At 24.5% G+C, this 21,942-nt stretch overlaps 1 protein-coding gene across 4 annotated transcripts; it reads right to left on the reverse strand.

Annotated features, from left to right (window-relative positions):
* Positions 1-536: 536 nt before the first annotated feature.
* Positions 537-20,679, reverse strand: LOC145844047 (uncharacterized). 4 transcript variants are annotated; one of them, XM_082951380.1, is made up of 18 exons: positions 20,499-20,679; positions 19,353-19,753; positions 19,030-19,146; positions 17,602-17,681; positions 5,747-5,899; positions 5,509-5,574; positions 5,301-5,406; positions 5,173-5,228; positions 5,044-5,097; positions 4,723-4,945; positions 4,077-4,240; positions 3,776-3,836; positions 3,342-3,541; positions 3,113-3,230; positions 1,597-1,764; positions 1,370-1,519; positions 1,126-1,263; positions 537-1,021 (listed from the first exon to the last, which is right to left on the reverse strand). In XM_082951380.1, exons 1-18 carry the CDS (start codon positions 20,659-20,661, stop codon positions 881-883), a joined length of 2,559 nt encoding a protein of 852 aa, XP_082807506.1. In that variant the 5' UTR covers positions 20,662-20,679; the 3' UTR covers positions 537-880. The 4 variants fall into 4 exon arrangements, with proteins under 4 accessions (XP_082807506.1, XP_082807505.1, XP_082807507.1 ...); XM_082951379.1 differs by having other exon boundaries at positions 3,776-3,845; XM_082951381.1 differs by lacking the exon at positions 5,044-5,097 and having other exon boundaries at positions 3,776-3,845.
* Between the last annotated feature and the right edge of the window lie 1,263 nt (positions 20,680-21,942).

Genomic DNA, 21,942 nt, shown 5'->3' on the forward strand with positions numbered 1-21,942 from the left:
ATTAAACTGTAGAATCACACTAAAGCAGCAAAAAATTATCGACGTTAAGCTCAATTAAGGTACTTATATTTAATTGAACTATACAGTTTGGTATAAATTTTTAGTTCTTGAAGATAGTAATTTTTTATTGCAGCAGAAACAACTCAATGAGAAGTTTTTAAAAATTAAAAACAATTTGAAGAAGTCAATTGTATTGACATTAGAATGAAATTTGAAGAATTTTCAATTTGCACCAACTGTTAAGTAAAAACTGGTAGTAAAAAATTTAAATTTTCAAAATTAAAATCCATTTGTTATAAAAACTTTAACAAGATGTGAACTTTTGTAAAAGCAATATAAAAACATAAATCCAAACTCAAAAAGAATATTGTAAAAAATAAAACCTTATTTATTAAAAGATAAAACTTTATTGTATCTACAAACGATAAAAAAAAAACTTTCGATAAGGTTCATAAAATACATGAATAACAATAAATATTTCAAAAAGTTAATAACTTAATATAATAAATTAAGAAAGCTTAATTTTCACTAGTGATATTTTTAAACTATACTTTATTCATAACAGTTATTCGAATTTAAATATCAACAATTTGTCAGCTTAAATTACATACTTTATTTTCTTACACAATTTTTAAACCTTATTTAGTTTAACTTAAATTTAAAAAAATGGTTAAATTAACAGTTTTAAGGCACTTTTAACAGTTACAAATGATTCTTATTTTTCTATATGTTTCCAACTATTGCAAAACTAATAACTCATTTTTTTTTCATTCATTGAAATTATGAAAAAAATTATAACAAAAATATTCATTTCGTGAAACATTTACAATTCAACTTCTACAGACAGCTAGTTTGTAATTCCAGTGAAATTTGGTACATTTTAGTCAACTTCACTTTCGTATGTTTGTTGCAATGCAGCTTGACTATCAGCAGGAATATCAACACTAGAGGACGCCATACTCAAGTCGGTGCCTCTTTCTAGATCTTGCTGGGTTTCAGTCAAATAACTCTGGAGCGTTTGCTGTTAATAAAATTAAGATTTTTTGTTTGAAACTATTAATATAAAGAATAATAAAGTCTTTAAAGCAACAAATTAACAATTTATTTTGAAAATATTAAACTTACCCAAGAACTACCCAGCGAAGTGACGAACTGCGTCAAATATCGAGTTGACAGGTCGAGTATGTGGTCCATGTTCTGCCTCGTTGATTCAGTACTTGCAAAATCTGTCATTACTCGAATCATGTTAAAAGCAACGACGACCTGTTTGAAAAAAAAATAATATTTATTTGCTTCATTATCAGAACGCGTGAAAATATTGATAAAAACTAGTACATTAAGTTTATTTGGTATAAAATTGAATTATTACAGGTAGAATTTCCGGGTGTCTTGATGTAGCACCTTGTACTAGTTGCGTTACATTCGTGACAAATCTTCCGGCAATGTTGTGAAAAGTGTGGTACGTAACACTTCCGAGGTAATTAGCAACATGTCGACGTTGATCGAAACCACTTGCTAGCTGTATTCAAAACATAAAGTTTACTAGAAAACCAAAAAAATCCATAAATAAAAGAACAAAAACAAAAATAAACTCACGTTAAGGCTCCTTTCATACTGATCGCCTCGCTCTATCAGCGCTTGAACGAGCATTTTGACCAGCTGGTCCTCGTCAATGGACGGCTGGCGAGTGATGCCAGTAGAAGTTGAAGGAACGTCAGAGTCGAGTGGAAGTTCATCGTCAGGTTTGCTGTCTTCTGGTGGCGCCTTTAATAGCAACATTTCTTAACATTGATAAATTTGTAGCTTGTACGCGAAATCGTTTGTTACGCTTATTGCGTATTATCATGTATGCTTGATTAATTATGGTGTTCTAAATTGCATGAAAAAAATCAGAATAGGACCTATAGTTATATATAATATTTAAAACTAAGTTACAAATAACAGATTTTTTAATAATGAAAACTTATAATATAATCTAAAACTACTTTATTATTTCTAAAATATACTTACTGTATACAAGTCTTTCAATATAAAATAACCGTTTAAAATCTCATCTAAAAAACACAACAAAACTAAAATATTTCATTTTATTATACAAGTCCAAAAAGTAAAATTTGAGATTGTAAACTAATTATTAATTTAAAATCAATTGAATAGATATATGTCTTAATTTATAAATCAAATGTAATAAAAGATAATTTTAACTTTAACAACATTTCTAAGTTGATAATTAATTTAGTGCAAGCTTCTGTTTTGATAGTAAAATAATAAACTTTATTTCAACTAACAAAAAGAAATGTTTCAAACATCGAAAAATATAACTTAAGAGTTTTATTTTAACTATAGTAATTTATTGTTAATGCTGTTTGTAAACCTCCATAACTTGTTTTTGATGATAAGTAGAAACACAAATCACCTAGTAAAAACCGCATTAGCATGAACAGTTTACAAACATTACACTACAACAAAGACGTTACGCAGTTTCTTTATAAACTATTTGAAAAAAAGGAATCAAAATAAAAAACAGGAAACAGACAACACTGAGCCAAACATGCAGAGTAGTCACGAAGTTTTTACAAGTCACATGTGTGCAATAATAACAATAATTAACTTATTTTCAGGGCGGGAGTGATGTATCTTACACAAATTTAATTTTAAAACACTTTCTTAACAATAGTACTAAACTGTCCTTGACACCTAAGGAAATTTTGAGCCAGATAATTTATTAAATAAAGGACAGCACAGTTCTATAAAATTAAGTTTCATGATTTTTTGATTATATAAATTTATTAAATTATTTTTTATTAAAAAATTTCAAATAAGTAATACTTCTGTTTATTTATATTACAAACCTACTTTTCGAATTTTTACTAGTTTCGTAACTGAAACAGTAACTTCAAATACATAAGCTTTTAGTCAAAAAAAAAACTACCCTTTTCAGGTGACCAAATCTAACCTTAGGTTTATAAACAGAAAAATCATAATAAAAAACCAGATTACAACAAATATTTTTTACATGCTTGGATAACAACAACTTGCACACACGTGACGAGTAACGGAAAATTTTAACAGGTCATCCGCATGTCTAGCTTACTGTTATCGTGATGTGAACCTCCGGGGTTGGCAGCGCATCGACTGTGTCCAAGTCATCTTCTTGCGCAAGACTGTCAACAACCCGATTGCTTGCGAACGGAGATTGTGCGGTGAAGTGCGTGTGGCGACGAAGCGACCTGAATAAACTCGCTAGGTTATTGTAAAGCACAAGCTACAAACTAAATAAAAAAAAATACAGTTAAAAATAATCAAGTTAAGAAAATGACTTTTAATGGATTGCAACCGACCTGCTTCTTATTGTAGTGGCTGGCGAAGGTCCCGCAGTTGATGGTCTACTGGGACCATGTGCAACAAAGTTGGCATCTCCAGGAACCAGAAGTGAATTTGTGGATTTGAAATTGTTCTGGTGTTCGCTGTGAGGCGAGGAGATGATGACGTTGTGCTCAGGTGACGTGTTCGTGGTTTGCATCGATGAACAACGGGAAATCTTACAGAAAATATTGTATTTAAGTATTTTGCAAGTAAATTAAATAACATAAAACAATACAATTACAACGAGGTTATAAAAAATGTGTTCTTTGCTATTAGTCTTCTTTTTTTTCTTAAATCTTAACTAAGTATTTCTATATGATTAAGCACAAAAAAAACAAACATTTTAATATAAGGCAGGTAATAAATTATACATAAAACTGATAATTTTTTAAACAACTATTAAACTCACCGTGTCATTTGAGCTTAAATCCCAGTTTGTTGCATCAATTCTACTCATAGGTGACGAGGACCTGATTAAACTAAGCAAATTGTATTTCTAATATATATTCGGCTTAGTGTACAGTACATGTAAAATAATTTTAATTACAAAAAAGTAGTTTCACTTTATAAGTTAACTTGGTGCTCTAAATAACATATAAGTTTTGTTGACTTTCTTAGTGTAAAAACATATTCTATACACAAAAAAAAAACTTTATAGGCATTCTAAATTATTTTTTTTTAATCTAGCTATATGTAGTTTTTATTCTTACATTGAATGTATCTGTCTATTAAATTGGAGAGATATTTTTTCGAGAGCCTCAGCAATTTCATCATATTTTAACCGGTTGATGTCGCCATGTGAAAATGACAAGGATGTTCTGTTGATTTTAACCTGGTGTTTGTCTTCGTTTTGCACGCTAGTTTGATGCCTTTTCTGTAAAATTAACTCTAATTATTATTTTTAATCATAACTACTATTTATTCTTGGTTTAAAATTTTATTAGAACAGTATATACATAATATATTTTTTTAACAACACCATCCTTTCTGTTACCTTGAAAAATATAAGAAAGCGTAATTTTTAATTTTCATGGTATTAAACAATAAATTATAACATTTACGATGATTATAATAAAGTTTATATTTTATTTTTTTGTCATTTTTTATAATGTTAAAATAAATTATCAAAATAATATATAAAAATTCACACTAAATATTACCATATGTACCTTTTATAAAATTTTAAGGTCATATTTTAAACTTTTTTCAATTTAATGATTTTTTAATTTGAATTTACTGCACCATAATAAGTTTCTGTTTTGTGACATAATCACGATATTTTTAATTATTATTATTTTAAAGACAAACTGATAACATTAAAATTAAACTCATATCAATTCAGTACAGGCAACTCACAAGAGGTTTGAATTTACTGGGGCTGGACTCGTTGTTAATGCGGGCTTCGTGGATTTTTTTATTGGAAAAAATAGAATCGACAGCTGACGGGATGGAAGGGCAGCTAGAGTGAGAGTTCGTTGAAGTCGTTGATATTGTTCGATGCCTTTCATTTCCCATTAAGTTCTTCAATTTGTTTTTCTTTTTTAAAACTTCCAAGTTTTGCGGTCGGTTTAATCGGGCACTGTTCAAAATACTTTTTAAAATACAAATTACGTAACACCAATAAATTGAAGCATAGTAGTATCAATTTAAGACATATCCAATATTGTTTACAACAACCTTTGCTCATTTATTGAGACAGTTTTCTGTTTTTGACATTCTTTTCCTTTTTCACTTTAAAGATATTATTAATTTAAATAAAAAGTTATATTTTAAAAGTTTTAATTAATTTGTCCAACAATCACTTACTTTGATGTTTTTTTCTCGTGTAAGCTATTCTCCAATGTACTTTTTTCATTTTTCTTCTGTATAAAATAAATTTATCTATATCTATACTATTCAATAAAATGATGTATAACAAAAATTTAAAAACTAACGTTTTTTGGAGATTGTTTAGTACGATTTTGAGGTTTTATAGACCAAGAACGAAACAGTTTCATATTCTTTTTTGTTTTTTTCTTTGTAGTGGTTTTTTCTTCATCACTTAAAATACAGTTAAACAATTTTAAATACACATCAGAATATAACAAACAAAAATTTTAATGCTACCTTACAACTGGTGTATATTGTATAACTATAACTTACGGCTGAATTTGAGCAGAACTTTTTGATTCTTTTTTGTCTAATGTCTTCTTAGACTTATTCTTTTTCCTAAAAGAAACAAAACTATCTAAAACATGATATTCTTTATACAGCAAAACAGAACATACGTTAAGTTTAAAAGGTAGAAAATAATTAAACTTACAAAATTTATACAAACTTAAATATGAAAAAAGTATAAAAGATTATTGCATATATAAAGCTTAATCATTTTCAAACAAACTTTTTGTACGAAGGTGGATGAAGTAGAAGTCTCTTTAGTTTTTCACAGAAATTTCTGCTGACATTACCAGGCAAGGAGCTTTTATTCGCAGATGATCGAATTTGAACTTCTATGTTTTTAACCGATTCCTTTAATAGTGGTCGCGACTGCATACTGTTAAGTATAATTGTCTTAAATGATTTTAAAGAAACTTCGTTATGATTAAAATACTTCATATAAAAAAAAATTAAATATAAAGTTATATGTAATTTTCTTAACTATTACGCAACTATCAAAATTTAAAACTAATTGCTTGAGCAATATATTTTTTAAACAACTTTATAAACACAAAGATAAACCAAATAAAAAAATGTTATACCATAAAAACACGACAGTACGATTTTATTACAAAAACCTTTGTAAGATCTTTTAATTTCCTTTATTACCTTAATTTTAGATTCCTTAAATACGGCAAAACATCATAAAAAATTTTATCAAAAAATGTCTAAACCAGTTTTTTATAGAAATTTACTTAACATTTTTATACAGTATAATATAAATAACAATATTTTGTCTATGATAGATATGAATTATTTTATTTCTGACTTAATTAAGATTACATTGTTCGTTTACATACAGACAGTAGATAAAAATACATGTTTCTATGAATTAGAAACTCTAATCTTTGTAGTTTTCATTGTTAAACATATAAATTTTTGTTGTCATACTGTGAAAAACTACTTCAGAAACAGTTTTATAGATTAAAATAAGCACTTTTATAACTTAATTGTAAAAACAAAATTACTTAGACCTAAAACATTAACTTGTTCTACTACATATTTTAGAAGTTTAACAAAACATTTAGTTTTAAAATTATAAAACATCACAACATATTAATATATTGCAATACATTTTTTTACCGGATTTAGCGATTAAAATACGAAACAATGTTCAAGTACGCTCTCTGGCGGACACATGTTTAATATGCTCACTGAACTTGGTTATATTTAATTGGCTAGGTCATTATTAATTATAGCGCTTAATTGTGTATTCACAAAACTAACAAAGAGTCACACCAATGCAAATAAATATTAGCATGCAAACTGTTATGACCTTAGAAAGTCACATGTATATCCTAAACTATATATCTACGTAAATAAACATATAAACAAAGATAACATAAGTTTTCTTAAGTCAAAACTTGTTTACATTATTTTACTCGTAAGTTAATACCTATTTTTACTCGAAGTTTAAGCCAAATGTAGAAATATTCAATAGCAGAACAAGTTACATAAGCATCATCTTTAAAAATTAAAGTCTGGTTGTAATATGCTAGATAATTTAAATATCAAAAACTTTATTTTTTTACAAAGCTCCGTTGAAGTTAGTCAACTTGTTAACCCACAGAAACATATATTAGTTTAATAAAGAAAGAGTACTGTGAAAATGTTTATTAATTTAAACATCTTAATTATTTAAAGTTAATCAAAACCAAAATCAACATACCTCAAAACTTTTTGGTACGATCGAGAATTTTATAAAAGTGTTTTTTTCCAAAAGTTTGATAATGAAATAAGGATATTTATCAAATGAGTGAATAACAACAAAATGATCAACCATTTGATACTGAGCTAAGCTATTTCACTAAAGTTTATATAGTTAAACTAACAAACACGTATAAATAAAACATTAGGTTACGTTAAAAACTTTTGATATCTAACCAATCAGACTAATATACTATAGTTTTAAAAAAGAATAAATTACTATATACATCTTTAAAAGTCTTTAAATAAAACAATATTACTATAATACATCAATATCACTTTGTTGGTAACTTGTGACAATAATTTTTATTTATTGCTGCTATTATTTTATATACCAATAATTTCTTTTAATTCTCTCATAGTCCTTCTCTCTCAATTAAACATTACAGTCAACCTGGGTTGAAGTTTAGCCTTTTTCGACTTTGAATTAATAACTATCCTTAATTTTCTGTTGCATAACTTTATACCTAAACTTATTTCAAACGCCTTTACAGTTATTACCTTTGAAAGTCGATGTTTCGAAACAAAAATATATTTCTTACATCTGCTATTTTTTAAAGCAATTGCAGAATAAAATACCAATTTATTGTTTTCAAGCTAAAAGTAGAAAAGTACAACAAAAAATATGAGCATTCACTGAAATTACACTTCTGTTAATTTTAATAAAACTATATTATAAAAAACTAAAAAACCTAATAGAGGATTAGCTAACGAGTAGTACTTATGATTTTTTTAAATAAAAATTAGATTTTATGAAGTTTTTATTAACTAATATCTACTTTTATTTATAGCTTTAATATTTAATTATTTGAAAATAAATAATATCTATTATGTATAAATAAATAGCCAATCTTCCTTAGTTCATGAAAACTACGTTTTGAAACTTAAGAAATAATTTCAAACTTTATTTTAAATTTCAATTGTTAACTATAAAATTTTTAAATACTCCATATGATTATTATTTTTTTTAATTTGAATACCAAAATTGGGGGTAAACAACTAATTTATATGAACAAATTAAGATGAATACTAACAGTTGAAAGTAATATTTTAAGAAATAAAAATTTTCGGCTAATTAGGAACTATTGAAAGGACACTAAGCTAAAATAAAACTACTGCTAAAATAAATTTTCATTGCATAAGGAAAGTAGCAAAAAATCGCAACAACTTAAATGCAGCATTGCAAGTTAACTCAATAGCAGTATAAAAAAAAAATTAATTTGCAATAAAGAGTCAGATTAAATATATGAATTCAAACTTCACACATGAGATTATGAAATATAAGACTACAACTTCCTCGAAAGACCAATAAAACTTACTACAAAGAGCCAGAATTACCTATGTTATTACTTATTATTTGCATGCGTTGGTAGGTATTCGACTTAGTAAATATTTATTGACAAAATTATCATAGTGTTTACTTTTAACCTAGTAAAAAACACATAGTTATTTTAGCTCTGTAAGTATAACTAAGTTAAAACCTAAATACAGAAATTTGTTCCTTTAAAAACGTACACATAAGAAATAGTTACTTGAAACAGTGAACTTAGCATTTATTTAAATTTACCAACTTATTTAATTTATTATATAAATAAATTAATAGTAGGTGAAAGAAACATTCTAAAAACGTGTTAAGTTATTATAACGTATGAATCTTTAAAACTGTTTTATATTTCTGAATTTGTTCGAAAGAAAACTTTTTTTTTATAATGTAGACTATCAGCACAAATAATAAAATATTTGCTACATGATCATTTTTTGATCAAACATAAAATCAAGCTTAAGTTTTTCTACAATGATTTTTTAAATTAGTTTAAAATAAATAGTTTCTTAAAAACTAAACTTTTACAACAAATCGATGAATGTATATAAAACCACAAAATATTTACTGTAATATATCATTTTGCAACTTATTGTGATGAAAAATTTAGTATTGTAAGAAATAGTTAGCGAAGAACAATTTTAACTTCTAATATACGTAACTAAAATTTCAGTTGATAAACTTAATAAGTCATTTATTAAGCATATTTAATATTCTTTGTTAAAACCTACCAAAAATATAAGTTTTATCAATAACATCATATCTTAAGTTTCAAGAACCTTTTATGCTTAGTTCCCTAAAAGTACCTTTATTTAGCATAAATATATAACTACTCTGATTTCAATACATTTCTCTAAATACGCTGTTTATTTTAAAATTTTATAATAAGATCATCAAAAAGCGAGCATAAAGTAATCAAAGTAATATTTTTAAATTGCAATTTTTATTCCGAACTTTTTTTAGAGAAGTTTAAAAAGGGTTTTGCAAATTAATCAACCTCTCTGATTTACCTAAACCCTAAAACCTATTAAAAACTATATATTTTAATAGTTAGATCTGTTAAGTTTTAGTTCTTATATTAACAAAAATAAGTTAGTTGTACAAATTATTTCTTTATTTGTTATACAATAATTTTAAGAGAAAATTTAGTAAAGTGTCAATTAATAAATCTATCAAAGGTATCCCGAAAAGCACTAGATAAGTAACTAAGCATCAAAATTACTATTTAAACACTATTAAAGAATACTTAGTTTATATTTAAACTTTATTTGTTTATTAATTTAATATCATAATAAATTTTAAACGTAAGAGTTTCTCTAGTTTTTATTGTTTAGTTGCTGCTTAAGTACACAATGAAACAGCAGCTCCGACGGTTTCCTTCGCACGTGGCACACGAAAACATTTACTTTTGTCACAAGACAAAACTAAACACTGCAAAAAATTAAACAAATTATATAATTAGCAACTAAGTACTGTAAGCTTTAACACTGTTCACAAATTAAAAGTCATGCAAGGTCAAAGTTTTACAAGACCTTAGTGCAAAATACTCACAACCTAAAAAACGAATTAAAAAATTTCTGTTTTGTTTTTCGTCAATCTCAGCCGTTATAAAAATATAATAACACGTGCTCAAATCAAACAATAACGTTATAAGCTGCTCTATTAATATTGACACAAAACGATCGCGGCAAGTGATGTCTGACATCTATCTTGGAATACAATGCGGATTGCAATATTTTAATCATATGCTGTTTAGAAAAGTCGGTTGGAGCATATGGAAGAGTGTGACCCCACTTTAACTGTTACATAGTATGCTTACGTTATATTCAATCTGGAAAGTTTCTAATTTGCGTAGTTTATGTGAAACTCGATAACTATATGTTATGTTAATTACAATTTACCTAGAAGTACTAATCTGTAAATAGAATGCTTCATAATTTATATATGAAGTAAAATATATTTAGATCTAGAAGCTTTATCTGCAAGATATAAAATTTTAGAAAATGAAAACATAATGTACAACACTCATACTTAATAAAACTAACAATAACACAACTAAAACTTAAAGAACAAGGTTGTACAATGTACATTAATATCAATACTCAACGACAGAAATTTTTACAAAAAAAAATTACTAGATAAATGGTGAGGTAATGTAAAATTAAGAAAGACAACAAAGTAGCTTAAACAGTCTTTGTGTAGGCAGCATGCTTTAAACACTTGAGTTTCGGCGACTGTTTATTCTGCTGCTTAACACTTTCTATTGTTCGCCAACGCTAAGCATGTGATGCACTCTTTCCTAGTCACAACCGTCGTCAAAATAAAACACAACAAACACTGAAAAGGAACCGAACTATAGAAAAAAAGATATTATAATTTGCTGCCGAAAAATTTAGTGAAACTAAAGTGGGACTTGATGATTAACTTGATACTTGAGAAAAGTTCTATCAAATTAATTAAAAGTTTTCTTTTGTAAAAAATAACTGATTAAACGCTTAATGAGCAATACTCAATTATCAATCAATAGACTTGTAAATAGAGAAAAAAAATCGTTTAAAATAAATAACAGATTATAAAGTTTTTAAAAAATATGTAAAAATTCTCTTTCAGCTGTCAAATAAATTCATCACCACAAACAATTACTCGCTCGGGCACGTTTCATGGAAAATCGACACTTTTTACGTGGCTGTGATTGATTCGAAGCGTTCGGTTAATCTAATAACATTTTAAAGAAGTATACAACTCGAGTATTAAAGTAGTATTGTTTGAAATCTGTTTGCAGTGCGGTTTTGCCATTGCAGTAAATTTTGTTCTTTTTTATTGTTGCGCGCATATATTGAATTATGAGTATTAAATTGGTCTATAATTGGTCATTAAAGATAATCTTGCGAGTTTCAAAAAGGTTAAATACCCTTAGTAACTGTAAGGGAAAATACAGAGTTGAATAGCTAGTACACGAGTTATATGTTTTTGTAAAACGCTCTTCCAAATTCTAAATTAGTTAATTAACTAATATAAATTTTGATAGTCTTGCAATTTAACTATTTAAGAAACTTTGACACAAAACACGCTTAAGTTATTAGGTTATCGATCACAACTAATTACTTGGTATTTTCATTTAATAAAAGTAATTATTTTTTAGTATACTATTTATAGTCATAACTATACAGTCTTAGCTTATACTAAATTTTTGCTTGTGGTATGCTATATTTAATGACGACGTAAGAAATTATTGGAAGTTAGTTACTTATAAACAAATGATAATAAATGCAACTTTTAAAATAAATAAGTGAAAACAACTTTAGAGTTGAAGTATAGAGAGGGTTCTTTTATAAATGCTATATTTAGCAAGTACTATAGTTTTAGTGGTTTATTGTTAAAAAACAACACGGAAGTTAAATACCAAAAATCAATCAACTTTATTTAATAAAACTTTTATTAACTTATTCTTTTAATATTAACTCAAATAGCTATACATTTTTTTTACTAGTTATTTAATTGTATAGTTATTTGCCTTAACTAAAAAAGAATGCTTAATTTACTGGGATGCAAAGAGCTTATTTAAATATAAATATTTAAATATACTAGTTATTTAAGAATTTTTTACAAAACTGCATTCTTTAAACTCTGATTATAACTTAAGTTTAAACTTGATAGAATAGCAATAAAAAACTGCATATAGTGTCGTTTTTTTTTTTTCTTGATAAAATTTACTACATTTTGTATGCATAATCATAGTTTTTATTTAGTACAACTCCAAAAAAAATTATATTAATAAAAAAGTATTTTTATTTTAAGTTAGTTATTCACAAATAGCCTTATCTAACTAAAGCAAGCAAAAAATCTTAGCTTTTTTACGGAGCTGTATATTGAAACTTTATACAGAGACTACTAATATTTAAAAACAATAAGTTTAAAAGGTATACCAATACAATTCAAATAAACGCTAATTTAAATATTAGGGTAATGTAAATAACTGAATATTAATAATGTATAATATTACAAGACTTTAGGAACTTGCAATTTTTTTTTCTTTTCTGCAGTTTCCTTCGGAAAAATAGTGCTTTTTTAATAGTTTACACTATGATTTAGAACTTAAAATTAGTTTAAGTAAATGGAAAACTCTTAAGTCTATAGCAACTTTTTTTTAAATTTCTACATTAGCTTATAAATACTTTTAAGGCCGTAGGATAGTCAGAATTTTGCTCTAAAAAAATGGTCATATTTTGTAAACTTTATTTTAGTAACTAAATTCTTAGAGAGATATACAAATAAAAATAACAATGTAGTTTTGGTATATAAACAATCAAAACTGAACAAACTATATATATTTTTAAGTAAGGTTCAAACTAAAAAAAAAGAAGATTAATTCGCCAAAAATTTATTTCCTCCTACAGTTTTTTAGCAATTTTCTTGGAAATTGTAGGTCTTTATCAATTTAATTTAAATCATTTGCGTGTAGCATTTTTTATAATTATGTAAAGTTTCTGCTTTAATAGATATTTTTTTTATAAATTCAGATGATTTTAAAATTCAAACACGTAAAGAAAATAAAAGTTTTCAAAATATTACAAGTTTAAAGATAATAGGTAAAATAAAGTCTATATTTTATCATTAAATTTATGCAATATAATTTAGCTTTAAAAAAAAAAAGATAAAAAAGTAAACTTAGATAGTTAATTAAAATAAAAATGAGTTAACATATTAAAACAAAGACTACTTTAAATTGTTCATAATTTACTTTGTTTTCGAATAAAACTAGCTGAAACCCTGTGATCAAACACTTTCGCAGCTAATTATGTTATGTCATATAACTACAATAAAATTTTTAAGTTTAAAATACAGAGTTAAACAATACTTAAAAGTTATGAAAAATCAGCACAAAATACAACATTATAAGCTTAATTCTAAAGATTTAGCAAACAATATAATTACATAATTGGCTGTTTAAGATAGAGTACATGGCTATTGAAAATGCACTTGAAAATTATAATTAAACGTGTAAGAAACTGGAAATTGTCTGAAAATAATAATTGATTTTTTTTTGTATAATCAAACACAAATTTTGAATGATAAAAGTTCAAATTTAAACCATATTTACGTTTTTTTATTAGTTTAAATTAAAAAATAGGAACACTTTTTTACTAATGCAAAATTTTTGAACAACTATGTTCTATAGTTATTTGTCTTAACTAAAAAAGATTGCTCAATTTACTGAAATGTAAAGAGCTTATTTAAATAAAGATGTGCAAATTAAATATTATAGATAAGCAATATTGTTATGTGCAGTTTACTACTTTATTACACTTGAAATTATACTTGAAAAGATCGCAATTTTTTGACACCGAATCCTAGTTGTAAACAATATATTTAATTTTCACATCTTTTTTTGAATGACATGTCAAGTAACTTAATAGATACATACTTTACCTTTAGCAGATTTTTATAGATAGTCACGTATTAGTTAATGATACAAAAATTATGAGTTTCATTGCCTCTTAAGTAAAAAAAAATTCTAACAAAAGAGATTATAAAAACTTATCATATAACTATGATTAAAATAAAGACTTAAATATCTTAGTTTTTAATATATTTTTCTGAATTATTCTTTAGACTTATGCTTAAAAACCCTACAGTGTTTAATTTCCTGTTTTTAAATTTAATTTGTTACTTATACAGCAGATAAAGCTTTTTATATTTAAGTGGGCAACAATTAATTTTTTGTACTAGTGAAAAAAAAAATGTTTATTCAATAGAGCTGCTTAACCTTAGTCAGTTTTAAAGGACTATTTTATTTTTATTTTATTTTATCTTAGTTTTATTTCATTAATTTAGGTATAAAACTCAATACATACACGGAAGTTGTTCTTAATTTTTTTTTGTTTTTACCTTCAGCGTGCGTACACAATAAAGAAGTGTTAAAACAATTGAAAACCATATGAAAATGTAATATACAAACTTTTCACAAGTTACTAACTAAAAAGTTACGTCAAAGGTTTTAACCATATATTTTTAATTCACGTAATTTAAACAAATGTAATATTACTTAAATGTAAATATGTTATAAAAAATATTTACAAAGACAAGTGATTTAACATTATTTTTGATGCAAACTTAACTGTATTTTTTCTGATCTAAAAATAGTATTAATATTTATTATACAATATAGTTATCGAAATTGTTAACTTTCAGTTAACAAAAAAACTTTTGAAGTTTTTTTGTAGTAAACAGTAAAATAAATCATCAACTACGCAAATTAACTCTTTTTATAACTTATTTTCAAGATAATTATTAATAATTATATATATATATATATATATATATATCTAACTTATGTTATAATCAAAATGCAGTTTTTAAAACTGTTTCGTGTATGTTTCTTTTTTATTTTTTTTTTTATAAATTATAACAGTATACCTTTGCTTATACAAAATTGAGCACTTCACTTAATATCGATGCTTAAAATACCAAGCTACAAATCATATAAACTTTCAAAATTATATTTTTCACAACTTTTTTTTAAGTATAGTTCTGTCAAAAAAAACATCAGATGCAATTTTTTATAGGTTACATTAAAACTGTCATTGATACCAAACAAATTGAATAAAGAAATAGTTTTAAGCCTTTTCAAACAAGCAATTTTGTTCTAACAAAAATATTTTTATTATTTAAAGAAAAAATAAACAACTTAGTGTCCTTGTTTGAACGCCTGATTATTTTTGAAGTAAAATTAAATCAATAAATTCACCACACTTTCAGTGAAATTAATTATTTAGAAAAGTAAGGAACCAATTAAACTTCTTTTTTGCAAATGTTAATAAATATTTATTAGCTAAGTATTCAGTGAACTAGAAGTTTGTACTTTATATTATAGTAAAATAAAATGCAAAAAAATAAACAAAATATTTAAACAACTTTTATTTTGCTATAAAAATAAAAAACGCATTTACTTTTTTTTATTTTTTGGCTAAATATTATTTTGTAATTTCAAAAACATTAATACTTACTGATAAGATCTAAACGTATTTATTTATATTTAACTAAAAAACTAACATAGTTTCAACTTTAATAAATGTTGTAATAGTTTAAGCATTCGAAACCCCACCTTTAGCTAATGCGTCATAAATAAACAAAAGAAATGTACGTAATATAATCATTGAGACCAGTAAAACTGCAGACAAGCTTTTGAAAGCTGTATTCTATTGTTACAATCAATTCCGTATTTGGATAAACGCTTATTGCTATAAAAAGTAACACTGCTTCAAAGCAATTTTGAATGTGTTTTCAATAGAAAACAAACTTAGTAAAGCTGATTTTATAGCAAACAACTATAAAAAATACATTAAAACTACTGTATAAATTATTAATTGTATAATATTAGTAATAGTTTTTCATTTATTTTTCAAGTTTAAACTATAAATAAATATTGGTTTTGAGTTAAAAAAAAAAAGTTTTCATATCAACTTTGTTTAGTCTAGTTAAAAATTTAAGGTAACTTATAGAAAACCGTTAACGATTTTTTTACTATCATGTTGTAAAATTAAACTCTATATTTTCGTGTTAGCAAATCTAGTTTTATTTTCTAAATATCACTCAACTGCTATTAAAAAAACTACTTTTAACATTTTGTTTTTACTTCTATAAAACAAATTGTAACAGTGAACAATTTAGGGCTTAGTAAAAAAAATTATTAACCTTCTATTTTAATACAATTTAAAAACATTTTTGGGGGAACTTAAGTTTAGTAAATATTATAAATGAAAAAACTATTTTTTTATAGTTTATTTTCATTATTATTATAAAATAACATTTTACTCGTTTTAAAAAATAGTTATTTACAACTTACATAAATATTTTAAAAAATATTAAGTATGACTTTTATTAGATTTTAATTTTGACAAGATATTGAGTAATTTCCTAGTTATAAAACTTTTATATATATACACTGTTATCGGTAACTTAAGTTATAATTTAAAAAAACCTTTTAATCATTTTATTACTAATAATATGTGTATTATTATTAGAAAATTTCTATAATCTAATATTTTTTCACATTAGTATTTTGAAGTACTTAACAATGTAATTTAAACTTATGTTAGTTAGTTTAACGTTTTATACATTTAACTCTGCAATTAAGCTTATATTTTATTGTAAAAATAAATTTAGCTGTCATTATGGAAAGTATACTGCTACAAATGAAGGGTAACAGGGTTTCCAAAAGTTTTTTGGGTTTTATTTCAGTTTTATAAATTTCCTTCAGGTTTTTTTGTCAATTTTCTGTATAACATTAAGTTTAGAGTAAAAATATGTCTTAAAAAGTATAAAAAGATACTGAAAGTTACTGTAATGCTACTTTAAGTGTGATTTACAGTTAATAAATTTCTAAATGATACAAAGAAATTCTATATGATAGATTTTTCGAATCTAATCAAAATTTTATCATTTTATATTTTAAAATGTTTAGAATTAAGGCTTTTACAGATTTTTTTTCTAAATTTTTAATTCCGGGTTTTTTACCTAAATTGTAAAATTCCCAGTTTTTCCAGTTTACTAGGTTTTTTGGCAATCCTAATATAAGTAATCTCATTAAACAACTAATTTGAAGCTTGAATACGTTAATCAGTAGAACACAGTTTGTGTTAATACACTTGTTTTTTGTTATTGCCATAAGAAACTGTTTGCGTTGGTGTTACAATTCAAACACACTCTACAAGTCTATGACATTTTAGAGTTTAAATTAGTACACTTACGCTATTTTTTTGTTTTCAAAGATTTATTAAACTAATTTCTGTAAGTTTACTGTCAACAAATTTTCATTAAAAAGTACAAAAAATTATACTAGTAGTAAAAAAAAGTATTTTTTATTTTATTAATGTTGTTTATTGCTATGATTTATAGCTACTTTTTACACTTACCTAACTCATGCCTAAAGTATCAAAACAAAAGATTTCTAAAAAATACAAGGGTAGTAAATGAGTAAAATAAAAACTTTCATTACACAAAAAACTAACTTTTGACCAAGGTCTTCTGCTGAGCCATTGATTTCTTTTGATTTTGAATGACAAACTTGCGGTAGATTGTTCATTTGTTGCTGTGTTAAAGTATTGGTAAAATAAGAAGTTTTGTTTAATATTACGTAGTTTGTCTAAAGTTTAACAAATTAAATCTACGAATTGTTCAACACAAACTGAAGTATTCGAAATCAATTCAATTTGTAATATATGATTACAACATTTACAAAATATATATTTTTTTAACAAATGTTGGTAGCCTAATAAAAAAATTACCAAACAAAAATATTTTGTTGACAGCCCTATTTTAAAAGTTCTACTAAAATAAAGTTAAAAAACTATTAAAATATTAAGGTCAAAATAGGGGTCTAAAACTTTTTTACATAAACAGACATTGACCCTTATTTGAAAGCTCTAAGGAATGCAAAAAGTTTTATTTAATTTTATAAAATGCGTTTTTGTTTTTAAAAAACATTTTAAAATAATTTTAGGGGTATGTTTAAATAATAATTTATTTCCTTTTTTTCTTAAAAAATATTTGTAAAATATAGGTTTTCTTTCATCATATTAAAAAGGTTTCTTACTTGACCTGACGATTCCTAATGAAAAGCATAAAAACTCTATGACATATAACTTTTTATATACAATCAGAAATTAAACTTTAAACTACATACATATAGAAAAAATATAATTATTTTGCCAATTTTATATAAACCACGAAAAAATTATAAATAATCTTTATTTCCATGACTTTTTAAGCAATTAACCTCATTTTTTTAGGAAATGTTTATTGCACTAACTAAAAATTTTTAATGTAAAGATTTGAAAATTAAAACTAACAATTTTATGACCAAAAATAAAAGTAGTCAGTTCAGTGTTTTTTTATTTTCTTTGAAGATTGGATAAAATTAATCAAAAAAAAATATTAAAGAATAACTATAAAATTAGATTAGAAGGAGAAAGTTTAAAAAAGATTTTTTTAAACTGTAGGAAAAAGTACATGTTTAATTAATGGTACAGTACTTTTCACATTTTTTAATTAGTCTGTTAATAAACAACCTATTGAATTTTTCGACTTTGTAGTTTTATAAATTAAAAACTTATTGAACATTCAAAACAAGGAAAACCAACGGGTGATAAGTTGAAGATGTATAAAATTATATCAACTTTAAAAGAAGTTTTGACAACCCCCTCTATAGCTTTAATAAATTAGCTTCAACATCTAATAGCATTAAAGTTTATAGCCTGTTTGTTAACTATTATTGTACGTTAATTAAGTATTGATTGTTTTGCACTTGTGGTTTTTCAACTAAAAGATACATGAAGGGCCAGAAATTTTTGCTTGACAATCAGTTTTTAAAATTAGTTAAGTAACTTCCTGGTCCCTAATCTAATCTATTTGATGGCTTGAAAAACAACTTAACATACTGTTTTATCATCTAAATAACTTTGTCTGTTCATAGCCTTGTAAAAACTTGTTGGTCTTCTATGTACTCGTTGGTTTGAAGAAGTAGGCTTTTCTTGAAAAACATCTTCATTTGAATCCTGACAAATATATACAAAAACTTTGCTTTTACTTATTTTTCTTAATTACTGTATTTATCTTTTTAATCATGCATAAAATATAAAATATTCTAAAATAAATACATTCAAAATTGATCTTAATTTAAAATTACATCACTACTAAGCTGTATAGTAGAATAAAAATATTTCAAACTGATTTTAATTTACAGTAACTTCTGAATACTAACAGTTGATGCGTAATTATATTTCATTAAATTATTTTGGTTTTCTTCGACAGTTCGCGAACTATGAGATTCAACACTAAAACATGCACTGCATCGAATATCTGTATCCAAATTCAATATAAGACCACTATAGCCATTTTCATTTTTTCCTATAAAACTAGAATCTGAGTTTTTGCTCTTGTCAAAAGCTGCTGCTTTATCATGTAGATTTTTAAAATATGATGAGGGTTGTTTGCAAATCGTATCACAGTTAGAAGCTGCCCTAAAGACAGATTTAAGTTCAGTCTGAGGAGCACTTTTTGTAAGTAAGTCTTGATTATCAGTTAAATTATCTGATGTGCTCTTTTGAAGTTCAACTGAACTATCATCTTTAAGTTTTCCATTCTTTTTCAGTGTGTGATAACCTGTTTAAGTTTTTTTGTTAAAAAAAACAATATATTATTGTTATGAATAATCTAAAAGTTTAAGTTTAATTGTAGTAATTATAAACAACTTTGTAAAAAATTTAACTTGTTACTTTAATAAGCTAATTCTGAACAAAAATATGTAAAGTTTTATAAAATGTTTCTTGTAATCAAGTTTTTGATAATTGATAAGAATAACAGTTTTAAAGAACTTTGTAATATTATTAAAATAACAAATTTAATTTGCTACTGTACTTGGTTAATATTGTACTGTAAGCTACTATTCATACTTTAAAATTCAACTACAAAACTACATACAAAAAAATTTTCAATTTGGCTTGATATATATTAGAAATATACTACTTTTATCCCATTTCTAACTTTTGTTTCAACTATTTATTTGTTAGATTTTACAATACCAAAACTTTCACACTTAGATTACATCAAAAAAAAAACCAATTATAGAAATGTTTTATTTCATGATAAAATCAAAATAACTTAATGAGATTCAATAAAACACGGCATTAAAATAATTACTAAGGTAGATTAAAACATAACACTATAAAAATATGCTTAATAAACTGCAATAGTATAGAAGCAAAATGTGGAAACATTCTTTTGTTTTAAATCGCTCAGCATAAAAAAAAAGTATACTAACTTAATTGTATATTATTACTATTGTCTATTTTAGAAGTATACAATCAAAAAACTTTGAAAATTTCAGAAAAATTATAACTATAAAAACCTTCTGGATGTAGCGTATTCGTAGCAAGATGTGTGTTTTGACTTAAACTTCGTTTTAAGTAAGCATCAACAACTCTTCTTGTTTCTTCCCAAGTTTTAGAGTTATTTTTAAAACTGGCTTGATTCTCTTCGTTCGCAGTATTTGATGTTAAAAATTCCATCATTAAACTTATTACAATTTAATGAACTAAAAAATAAATAAACGTTTGGTAATTTACAAAAAATTAATTACAATTATAGTTTATATTAAAACAAAGTACTGCATTACAAAGATTAAAAAGTTAGTTACATTTGTTTTTAACTAAAATCAAACAGTGTTAAAGTCTATCAAACTACATATAACAATAAATTTATTCAAAATTGGTTACATAGTTTTTGGTATATTAGTTCATAATCTTTTTCTCGATTCTAAAATTAAAAATTCACAAACAAAACCTTATAACCTAAACTATAAACTTTTAAAATAGAGATATAGATAAATAATTTGATAACAACAATAGTTTTATAACTGTATATTTCAACTTGAACTTACTATATTTCTTCGTAAAATAATTAGCACATACAAAACATGTTGTAATAATAATTTTAGTGAATTAAGTAATTCATTTAAAAAAAACTTGTTTTTAGTATTACTTTTGTCGTATTTTGTAATGTACTTTTTAATTTAGTTTTAAGTAAAATTTTTACTATCTTAAATACTTTTGTTTTAACAATTATATCTTATAAATAACTTCAAATCAGAAAAGTATAAATTAACTCTAATTTAAACCTTCTAAACAGACTTTTACACTTAACTCTTTATGACGTAACTATCTTTAGCTAGACATTTCAAAATCATTGTATATAACTAAATTTACACTGTATTTTTATCAGTTTTTAGCAAGATCATTCTGATGATGAGCTAAATAAAATTAATTAATTAACTTTTTTTTAAATGAGTGACTTATGTTTAAATTTTTTAGTAAAAAAAAACATAGCATTTAAAAAAAATACTAATTATAAATATTAATATTTATTAAACAGTAGTAAGTTTTTTATATAAATTTTAAATTATTATCAAACAGAACAACTAAGAAGTCAATCATTTATACAAAAACTAATTTAAACTAATCAGACTTAACAACAAAAACTAGGTGAACATGAATGATATCCGTAATTAAAACTGACCAAAGCATCTTTTTCTATAAAGCATATTACAAGACAAACAAAATAAATAACTAAAATGCAATTTGTGTGTTATGACAATATTTTCCTTTTATAATTCGAAAATTTATACTATTTTAATTTCCTTGAAATCTTTAGACCGTTAGTAATTGAAACAAATAACACTTACATAAATAAAACTATAATACTTTAACATTATGTAATTATTCTCACTAATTAAACTTGATTTAGTTTAAAGCTTCATATAAGTAAATATTTACTTAATGCTAACCAAGTTTCAC

Source organism: Thalia democratica, chromosome 9, assembly GCF_965202585.1.
Source record: "Thalia democratica chromosome 9, ktThaDemo2.hap1.1, whole genome shotgun sequence".
Taxonomy (NCBI): domain Eukaryota; kingdom Metazoa; phylum Chordata; class Thaliacea; order Salpida; family Salpidae; genus Thalia; species Thalia democratica.